Genomic DNA, 10,933 nt, shown 5'->3' with positions numbered 1-10,933 from the left:
TTCATAACATCTGGAGTGCCAAAGGTTCACCACCACGGGGCTAGAAAGTAAGGAAATAAGCTGGCAGAAACATACATACTACTCTGTTCACTAACTTCAGACCTCTGGCAGCACACAATGGTGAAAAAAACCCATTCTGTACATGATCAGACGCTTACTCTGACCCCTTCTGTGCATGCAGAATAATGCACTTTCAATGCACTTTGCACCTGGATTTTACTGTGCGAAATAGCAAAATCCACCTGCAAACAATTGTGAAAGTGGATTGAAAGTGCTTTAATCTGCCCGTGCGGAAGAGGTCTCTATATTACAGCATCGGAGTTCGAATAATCTTTTTGCTGTGAATCCAGTGAGCAGCCACAGTCTCCCATTTGCAATAATGGGATAACAACGAAGACCTGCTGTACAGGGCTGTTGTGCATCCAGTTTTGTGGGCAACTTCCAAATAAACACATGCATAGGCTTGTGTCCATCCAGCATTGGGTTAATTAAATAATAAGAATTATTGGGTGTGTGTGTGTGTGTGTGTGTGTGTGTGGCTTTGGCGGGCGCACCGGAGCAGTCGCAATTTAACATGTAGCTTGATGGCACCAAGAAACTTCAAAGCTGCTGAACCTGCGTGGAAACTGACCCCTCACCGCAAAGAGAAAGGGGAAGTACTCCGGTGGCGCCTTGGACCAATCAGAAGCGTCGGCGACAGCCGTTGAAACATTCTCAGCCAATGAGTATCGCTATCGCAGACTATATGGGTTGCGGCTCGCTCTTTGCGTGAGGTCAGCCGTGGTTGTTGCAGCGAGGAAGGGAGAGGCGAACTGGAGGTGGGGGCTGCAGGTGATGCTCAAACAGGGTGAGGGGCGTCAGAGAAGGGGGTGTTGCTGTCTGCCAGGGTTTGCCTCCAGCTTACCAAAGCCCCGAAGAATTGCAGGGCGGGAGGGGTTACTTTGCTGCCTTATTGCGTGGAGAAGGAGGATAACCTGACCTCTTGGGGAGGGGCTGCGATTGTAACGTCTTGGAGGAATTAGTAGCCCTCCGGTGATAGGAGGGGTCTGAATTGAAATGTCGGGTTGGGTTTATTTTAAGGTTTGTGGTAGTGCTGGTAAGAGACATCGGCAGAGTTTATAATGGCTACGTGCAACAGCCCTCATCTGACTTGTCAGATCTTAGAAGTTAAGCAGCGTCAGACCTGGCTAGTATTTAGATGGGCAACCTCCAAGGAACACTCAGGGCGTGCTGTGGCGAAAGGCCACCACCCCGCCCCTGAAGTATCTTGTTCTGAAAGTCCAATTGGGTCATCATAAATCTACTGTGACATGACCCCCCCCCTTCTGAAACAAATACTAATTGTGCATAGGACACATTTACATTGTCTGCCTGAAACTGAAGGGGGGGGGGGCAGGAAAGTACAACGTGTGGTTCCTTTATTAGGCATTCCTAGACAATTCACGAGAGCACAGTTGCAAAGATTCCTTGGCTTGATATTTATTTACTTCATGTATAACTTGCCTTTCTTCCCATCTGATAATCCTATCTGAAGTTGATTTGAATATGAGATATGAACTTAGAATTATGATCTTGCCAAGGAGGCACTCTACCAGGAAGGGAGAGGAATGGAAAACGGCTGCAGCTGTCTGCTCTTGCTTCTTCAATTAAACTGGATCAAGTCTGATTAGTAAGCTGCTCTTTCAGCCTCTCCACATATCCCAGGTGTGTCCATGGAAAAGTACTTCTCCCATACACCCATTGCTCTGTGCCAAGAACAAGAAATCTGCAGTACAAACTGCAGGGATCTTCTCCAATGCCCTTTTAGTTTCTGTGCAGAGATGAGCTTTACCTTAGCAGGGAACACCTTTTTTTATTTTTTGCACAACTGCTTTGCACTCTCTCCCCTCCTTAGCACTGCAGACGCCCCAGTCTCTTTGCTTTGGAGTCTGTAAAACTCCTCCCTCCCTTGTAGTTGTTACTGTAAAAGAGAGCTTTTTGCATAAGCATAGTTTTGAGGGTCATTTTTAGGTTGTTTTCTTCCCAGGGGGAAATAGGTAGAGAGTAACCCCACCCCAAGAAATTAGCAAATTTCATTAGCAAAAGCATGGGGAGGGAGAATATTATATTCCTTAAGGGCCTGAAATTAAATGCTGTGGCACTCTGGAACCACGGTTCAGTGGTCTTTTCGGGGACAAAGTCCTGTCCTCAGAAACAAATGTTTAACTGCTTTTTCCTTTTCACAGAGTCCCTTTCTGACAGATGGAAACCCTCAAGTGCTGTACTGATGCTGGATCAGGTGGTGACTTGGGAGTCCACAATTGCAAGGAAGAGCATTTCCTGTATTTTGCCTATGGGAGTAACTTGTTACGGGAGAGAATAACATTAAGAAACCCATCTGCAGCTTTTCATGCCATGGCTAAGTTGCAGGTAGGCACTGTCAGGTTTTTTCCCCCATATGCCGAAGACACTTGTTGCCCTCTTAAGTTGGGACTGCTGCATGTGGGAGATGTGTGATCGTGAACAAAACGTTTGTCCAACAAACAAGCAGTTTCTGGACTGAATAAGGACTGAATAAAAATGTAGTAAATGTAGTAAATAAATAATGTTAATTTAGCAACTGTTTATCTTCCTGCAGTTCTCAGGATAATAAAAGTATTTAATAAGATACAGTCTTGTTCTAATTTAGGATTTGAAAGGCAAATATGTTGGCATCAAGGGGACAACAACATGACTGTGATTTGGTTACTTGCAGACTGTAAGCACTACAGAGTGTGGGTTCTGGATCAGCTTTGGGACCTTACAATGTAGCAAATTTGTGGTAAAACTGAACTTTGCTTCCACACAAAGGTTTTGCTCCAGTTAGGCACTTGACAAGGCAGTGATTTTCCTGTCTGTAAGCGTCTTTCAATTAATTCCACCATGGGAACAGCAAAACCATACCTTTATGTTGCTGCTTTTTTGAAGTTCTGTCTCTTATACTGTTTGTAATTGCACGCCAACTGCAACACTGAATAGAAAGATAAAGTCAAGACAAAACCATCAAATAAATAAGTAGAGACTGATCATTTCCCTTATTTAATTTACAGGATTACAAGCTTGCTTTTGGCTCTCCTCAAGGGAAGCTGAGTTTGACCTGGCATGGAAGTACAGCTACTATTCTGCAAAGCCCTGGTGATGAAGTCTGGGGAGTAGCGTGGCTGATGAAAAGGAGTGATTTAAGTTCTCTGGACAAGTAAATGGCTCATGATTGCACATAATTATTTTTATTTCATTCATACGTTACCTTTCTCCTTAATGGAGACTCAAAGTGGTTTATACTAATCTCTGCCTCCGTTTTATCCTCACAATGACCCCATGAGATAGGTCAGGTTAGGCTGAGTGTGTGTGACTGGTCCAAAGAGGTCCAGCAAGCTAACATAACAGAGTGGGCATTTGAACCTGAGTCTCCTAGATCCTAGTTGGAAATTCTAGCACTATACCACATTGGCTCCTGCCAGTGTATTAATTGAGTCTTGAATTGTTAATGGTCTTGTTCCGGATGCTTTTGTAGTAAGGTGCCAATTCCTTGGCAAAACAGTTGTCAAACTGGAATGGTACATTAAAACTATTTTGGGGTAGGAACAAATATGACATAGATCTGAAGTGCTAACTTGTAAAATTAAATTAAAAGTTACAAAATAGAAATGATAATCTTTAAAAAATCTTGCTGGGTCCCCCAGGTTGGGGAGGGAATGGTCTTTGAGAGTGGTAGAGGGCTGCGCCAATGTGTTTGCCCCCTCTGCCAGCGTAAGGGGCACCCATGCTGATGGAGGGAGCCAACACTTTGGTGTCTGGCTGCCCCACAGCTCCACGGCAGCCAACCTCAGAAGTGGGTGTCACTGCGGAGCTATGTATGCATCTGAGCCAGGGGTAGGGAACCTGCGGCTCTCCAGATGTTCAGGAACTACAATTCCCATCAGCCCCTACCAGCATGGCCAATTGGCCATGCTGACAGAGGCTGATGGGAATTGTAGTTCCTGAACATCTGGAGAGCCGCAGGTTCCCTACCCCTGATCTGAGCGAATGCTGGGACTGGGGGGAGGGATGGGACAGGACGTTCCTGGGGGTGGAGCTACTGTAATAGGCTTCTACCAGAGTTTCAGCCTGGGAACATTCCCCACTCAGTCCGCAGCCTGTTTGGATTATGGGGCAATTTGGTGGCAGGAGGGTTTTCAAGTTACTGTACTTTTCTGCATTGCCTGAAGCCCCTTTGGAGGAATCATGGCTACCTCAGTGCTCCCCCCACACATCTGGATTGTGCTCTAAATCTCATAACTTCAGGATTTTTAAAAACCTAGACAGTATCTTAATTTTCTGTTACAGAGTGTGATTTAGTGAGAGCCAGGGTTCATGTTTGATTTTTGCTGCAGGAGGTGTAAGATACACAGTCATGGATGACAGCACTGTAAGGAATTTTGTTTCTTATAAAGGGCTCTACTCTGGGTGCTTTCACATGATACTTTTAATTGACAGCAGTGGTGGGGCCAGGGGCGTAACGAGGCAGCCCCGGGCAAACTGTAGCCCTGGGCAAAACCTGAGTTGGATGCCCCCCCCCCCCCCCATGGGCAGCCACTCCACCACGACCAATTTTTTTTTGCACCAGGACATTGGTACCTGCAGGGGGTGCATTTTTAGACATACCAGCACCAAAACTTCAGCATATCATCAGGAAACTGCCCTAATGATACCCCCCAAGTTTGGTGCAGTTTGGTCCAGGGGGGCCAAAATTATGGACCCTCAAAACTGTAGCCCCCATCTCCTATTAGCTCTCATTGGAAACAATGGGGGGTAGGGGCACCCCCTTTGGGAGTCCATAACTTTGGACTCCCTGAACCAAACCTCACCAAACTTGGGGGGTAGCATAAGGACAGTCTCCTGATGATACGCTGAAATTTTGGTGCCGCTAGCCTAAAAACTGCACCCCCTGCAGGCCAAAAATGGAAAACCACTAAAATACCCAAAAACGAACCCAGCATTTTGATGCCCCCCACAAGGTGATGCCCTGGGCAGCTGCCCACCTTGCCCAATGGGCATTACGCCAGTGGGTGGGGCAACAGGAAGAACTCTGTTAAAGGGGAACTTGCTGCTTCAGAGGTGCTGAGCTACCATCCCTGTTTGGCATGAGGGCGCTGCTTTCTTGTGCCAGTACTGCTTGATATGCAAATGAATAGCTAGAAAAGGAATCTTCTTCTCAATCCACCCCAGGAAGATGCCCTGATAAACAGGGATCTTCAATTTTGTTGAGTCAGTAGGCAGTTTTGGAGTTGTAGTAAGCACAAGCACAGTGGCTACTATGTGGGCCATGTCAATTACATGGGAGGCTTAGACCAATCAGAACATGTTGGGAAGTTGCAAGCCAAGCATCTTCCTACAATGGAGGCAACTGTTTCTGAATGGCTGCTTCCTGCAAGCATAAGGGATGGGAAGGGGGTTCTTCTGAAATGTGTCCTATTCCAGTGTGGTGGAGAAATGCCAGGACTGGGATTGTGGTTTTGGGAAGAATTCATCAAAAGTACCAAGTTGGGCATCAGTGATCTGGGGTGGGATTTCAACCCATCACAGGTTTGAACATGTGCATCTGTGTATTTTTGCAGATTATTTGGGATGCACCAAACTAGGAAGGGAAAGGTCTACAGGAGATAGTCGTTCCTTCTGGCAAGGGTACCATCATTAAAACCCCATGTCTTGTAACTTATTTCTTAAAATGACTGGTTCTTATTTTTAAATCATTTGGTATGTGCATGTGCATGTACAAACAGTGTACATCCAGACCGCCAGCATGTGAAAACTCTGTTGATCCTTTCTGTATCCACAGGAGATTAAGAGACTTAACAGGGTTATCATAGAGAGCTGTTCTGTCTATAAAATGTTGCAAGACTTTATTTCTCTTTCACTTTCAATTTAACAGTAAATTTTGCTGCTAGCAGCACACAAAACTGCTGTTGGGACACAACCTAGTTGCATAAACATGGTGTTGCTGGCAGTCTGAGGTTAAAACATTCCTGGAAAATATTGTTAAAATATTTTTTTTCTGATATTGCATAGTGCTCACTAAACAACCTTTAAATAGACAAATTATTGCATTTGCTTTCATGGTTTTGGTTTGATGTGAAAGTTGTGACTTCTGTTTCAGACAAGAGGGAGTTGAAAGTGGTCTTTATGTCCCGATAGAAGTTAATGTTAACACTCAAGAAGGTAAAACACTCAGATGTCGAAGTTATGAGATGAATGACTATGTACAGAATCTTCCTTCTCCACACTATAAAAAAGTAAGTATGTTTTGTGATTCTAACTGTGCAGTCCCAAGTAGAGTTACACCCTTCCAAGTCCACAGAAATGAATTTTGCTAAGAAGGGCGTAACTGTTTAGGATTGCATGAGAGAAAAGCTTGTGCGTGAGCTGATGAGAACATTGTTCCTCATCTAGAGCAGAGTTGCATTATGGTATTAATCAGAGGCGTACCAGGGAGAATGGTGCCTGGAGACATCCGTTCTCTGGGCGCCCCCTGCTACGCCTGGGGCTGGCCCACCCCCAGCCCAACCCCCAAGCCCTGCCACCTCCCAGCTGCCGGTCCCTTCTGCTCTCCCCTCTGGAGAGGACAGAAGCAACTGGAAAGCTCTGTGCTGGGGCCTTTGCTTTTATAAGCTTGGCAGAAGAGACTGCCGGCTCAGAGCTGGCAGCCGGGAAGGGGGCGGGGCTTGCGGAGAGCTGGCAGCTGGGAGGGGGGCGAGGCTTGGGGGGTCCTCTGGCTTCCCTGCTCATTAGATAATGACATGGGTGGTGCCGAAGACGCCAGAAGCCGACAAGGCAGCAGGACTTCCTGCTTCCTTTCCGTCTTCCTGGTCACATGGGGGCAAGGACAGAGCAAGGGGGAAAAGCGCCCAGTGCACTGGTGTGTCCTCTGCCCAAGCCACGCCACATCCGCCCTGGAATGCCCCTGCCACGCCCCCCACAGGGTGCATTGCACTCCCCCATCTCCTTGGAGCTACGCCTCTGCGTGGGGGGCTGATTTTGCAGGAGGGCCCCACATGACCAGATCAGTGGTGCCCAGGGACAGAAGGTACCCCCTGTCCCTAGGCAAATACACCACTGGTATTAGTTCCAGGAAACTGAGCCAATGAAGTATTTTGCCCATTGTCTGACAATGAATTTTAACTTCTAGGAACACATGACTTAGTTATTGCTACACTATAACTATGGCAGAAACCGGTATCTCTGAGCAGAGAACAGTAAAAAGCTCTTTTACTAGCTGAGCCAGCAGATGTGGCATCAGCCTGCTTGCAGCCTCATCACAGTCAATGGTGCACAGAAGGGTGGTTCTTTTCCCATTGCCAAACTTGTGCACGATCCAAACTGGCATGTAGATGAGGTGCGGTTGAAATACCTCTCTCCACTCCTGTTAGCTTGGGTGGGAAGTTGCACAGAGGTGAAAAGTGAGAGCAGAGGAGGTGTTCTAGCCCAGTTGTAGAGATCCACTAGTCATATTAATTTGCTCCATATGCATGACGAATGCTTGGAACTAGCTGAACCTGCAAGATCTGTTCCTTTGGTAATGTTGCTGCATGTCTCAAATGGTTTGGGAGACGCTTAACGACACATACAGTCCACAATACATTATTTGTTTTCAGCTATAGTATGTGGATATTGGAACCAAAGATGTTAGTAGAATAAACACAGCTAGTTGACTTTTTTGCACCTTACATTTAAATTCTCCAAACTTGTAGTATTTTTAAATCTGCCTGCCTGTCAAGATGATCAGTGCAATCCTAAACAGAGTTACGTCCTGAGCAAATTGTGTCCTGATCTGGATGGCTCAGACTGGCTTGATTTCACAAGCTAAGCAGGGTTGGTCCTAAGTTGTCTCTTGGATGAGACAGCACTAAGGATATCCAGGGCCACCACCAAGGAGAAAGGCAATGGCAAACCACCTCTGTTGGTCTCTTGCCTTGAATACTCTATGGTTTCACCACAAATTGAGAACACTTTCTACCACCAAGGCCATTGTGGGCTTGGGAGGGTGTAACTTCGTTTAGAATGGCTTGTTAAGATTCCGTTCCCTTTTCTCAGTTGTGCTTGTAAAAAAAATTATCTTGCTTGCCTCTAGATTCATTTCCCTATTATCTGTCTGTGCATTTTATGTACATTAAAATACGTTATTTTAAAATCATTTGAGGCTGTTCATTTTGTGCTGTAGTCAGTGTCTGAATGCTGTTACTGGTATTTTTTTTAAACAATCATATCATGCTGAGGGTACAGCTTCCTGCTTTAATAAGTCAAGCAGCAGTTAGAAATATTTCTACTTATTAGCATCTCTCTTACTAGAACTCCACATTTTGACAACGGTGAATGCAAATCTCTGATTATTAGGGTTGCTTCTCACAGCTCTGGCAAATGCTGAGAATGGAAGACACTGAAACTGCTTTTTAAAAAACTGTTGTGTATGATATCTGAATGGTAAATGGTGTTTAGTGTGCCATAGGGTGATCTATTATTGTTTCAATGTTTGTAAGAAGGAATGGGGCATACCTGCAGGGCCTTTGTGAAAGAGTTTCTTCTCAAAGGGATGGATCCAGTTTGTTTTTTCACTCAATGCCGCTTAATTCCTGTTTACTATATCCCCCAGCCCACATGGCTTTTATCCATGCACATCTCTCACAATCCCTACCAGTGTCTTCTTTATAATTAAAGGGGGACCCTCCTCTGTTTTTCACCAGTTGGGAAAAATGGTTGGATCCCACCCATCATGACTGAAAGCAGCCCTTGTTTTTCTGACACATTCGGTTTAATGGTGTGACAGAAAAAACATATCCGTAGGAGGTACCACCCCCATTTCGGGGAGAAAAAGCAGCTGCTTTCTCCAAGTCAGCTACATCTGTATGTCAGGGCTGGAGGTGGTTAAGGCTTCCCAGTATTGGTCCATGAGCAGCCACCCTTACTGGCCATTAGCTAAGACCACCCCTGTAAATATTATCTGTGAGTAGGGAAAACACATAATACACTTTCATTGCTGATCGTGTATAAAATATGAAATGGTACAAAAACTTCCTTGGATGTGAAACATTTGGATCTTAAGGTGAATTTAGATGATTCAGTGCTGTCTCTTGCATAGGGCAATAATCAGCATGTCAAGGGTGATACCTGCACTGTGGCTTGTATTGGACTGTTCAGCAAAGCATATGGAGGCTTCAAACGGCTTGCCCTTCACTTGTGCTGTATTTATTTGATCAGATATTTATCCCCTATTTTTCCCCAATGGAAGACTCAAAACAGGTTACATCATTGTCTTTGCTGACCTTATAACAACAACCTACTGAGGGTAGCTTAAGGTGAGGGTAGAGTCACTTGCTGGTCACCCAAGGTCACCAGTAAGTTTCTGTGGCAGGGTTGGGATTTAAATCCAGGACTCCCAAGATCCTGGTTGAGTCGGTTCACCACTCTAGAGAAAGTCTTCAACTTTTGCTGTGCTTAGTATTAGGCTACAAGGCAATGTATTGATGTGAATTTGTCCTTGATGTGTGAAAGCTTATCACTTGCAGCATCAAGTGGTGATCTGTATGTATGAATGAGTTATCGCTGCTCCGAGAGCAGGAAGAATTCTTATATATGTTGTAACTTTCAGTAGATTGAGTTTACTCATTCAGCTACCAGTCATCAAATGCAGAGAAATCTGGTAGTATACATTCATGTGTGAAAGGGCCACAATCTATTCCCTTAATCCATTTTCCATTTCGTTTTGTGATCAATGGCGATAAAATGTCACTATTAGATTGTAACTCCACTTGTGCCTTCGTTTGTAGGTCATCTGTATGGGGGCAAAGCAGAATGGTTTGCCGATTGACTATCAGAAGAAATTAGACACTATAGAAACCAACAACTATATGGGAAATGTACCAGTGTTTGAAGAAATTGAAGCTGCAGTCAGTGCTTCTGAGAAGACAACATAATAAATTAACTATTTTGGAACCGCTCTGTTCTGGTTCATCTGCATTGATTCTACTTGAGCGTTATCTGCACACTGATTTTTATAATTGTTGACATGCATTTCAAATGGAGTACCCTGCAGTACTTTCTGTATTCCTAATTAACAGGATAATCCAAATTAGAATTTGTACCCTTCTAAACTCCTTGACTTCAGTGGATTATAAGGAAATAATGCTACCTGGAATTTTGCTATAAACTATGAAATTATGATTCTATTCTACCATTCCACCATCTTAGAAGATGGGAAAGGGTTACACAGGCTATCTAGTCCAACCTCCCTGCTCAACATAGGTGCAAAGGCATAGCGCCAACAGGGTGGGGTGTGATGCCCCGGATGGAGGCGTGGCCAGGCCGTGGGGGGGGGGGCGTTCCAGGGCAGAGGCAGGCTCTGCCGTGGCAGGGATGCAGGGCGCATGCGCACTGCGGGCGAAGTTTCCCCTCACCTTACCTCTGCGTAGAATTACTCTAAAGCATCTCTGACAAGTATTTTTTCACCCACTGCTGGAAGACTGCCAGTGAGGGGGAGCTCATCTCCACCTCTCTAAGCAGCTGATTCCACTGCTGAACTACTCATATTATAAATAATTGTTCCCACTATCCAGCCAATATCTTTCACTCATAATTTAACCCATTTATTGTGAGTCCTATCTTCTGCTGCCAACAGGAACACCTCCCTACCCTCCTCTAAGTGACAGCTATTGAAATACTTCAAAAGAGCAATAATCTCCACCCTCAACCTCTTCTTCTCCAAACGGAACATTCCCAAATTCCTTAGCCTTTTCTTGTGGGGCTTGGTCTTCATGCTCTTGATCATTCTCGTTGTCTGCTCTGCACCCATTCCATTCTGTCTGCATCCTTTCTGAAATAAGACCTCTACAGCTGCACGCAATACTCCAGATGCAGCCCAATCAATGCGGTGTCTGGCAAGACT

The 10,933-nt window shown here is 45.2% G+C and overlaps 1 protein-coding gene across 4 annotated transcripts; it reads left to right on the top strand.

Annotated features, from left to right (window-relative positions):
- The first annotated feature begins 719 nt into the window (after positions 1-719).
- Positions 720-9,989, top strand: GGCT (gamma-glutamylcyclotransferase). 4 transcript variants are annotated; one of them, XM_048511929.1, is made up of 5 exons: positions 720-818; positions 2,226-2,409; positions 3,069-3,214; positions 6,155-6,290; positions 9,819-9,989. In XM_048511929.1, the coding sequence occupies exons 2-5, from the start codon at positions 2,242-2,244 to the stop codon at positions 9,963-9,965; spliced, it is 597 nt and encodes a 198-aa protein (XP_048367886.1). In that variant the 5' UTR covers positions 720-818; positions 2,226-2,241; the 3' UTR covers positions 9,966-9,989. The 4 variants fall into 4 exon arrangements, with proteins under 4 accessions (XP_048367886.1, XP_048367885.1, XP_048367884.1 ...); XM_048511928.1 differs by having other exon boundaries at positions 727-831; XM_048511927.1 differs by having other exon boundaries at positions 753-847.
- The last annotated feature ends 944 nt before the right edge of the window (positions 9,990-10,933 follow it).

This window comes from Sphaerodactylus townsendi, linkage group LG11, assembly GCF_021028975.2.
Source record: "Sphaerodactylus townsendi isolate TG3544 linkage group LG11, MPM_Stown_v2.3, whole genome shotgun sequence".
Taxonomy (NCBI): Eukaryota; Metazoa; Chordata; class Lepidosauria; order Squamata; family Sphaerodactylidae; genus Sphaerodactylus; species Sphaerodactylus townsendi.
The sequence above is the reverse complement of the archived record's forward strand: the minus strand, read 5'-3'. Positions and strand labels throughout refer to the sequence as shown.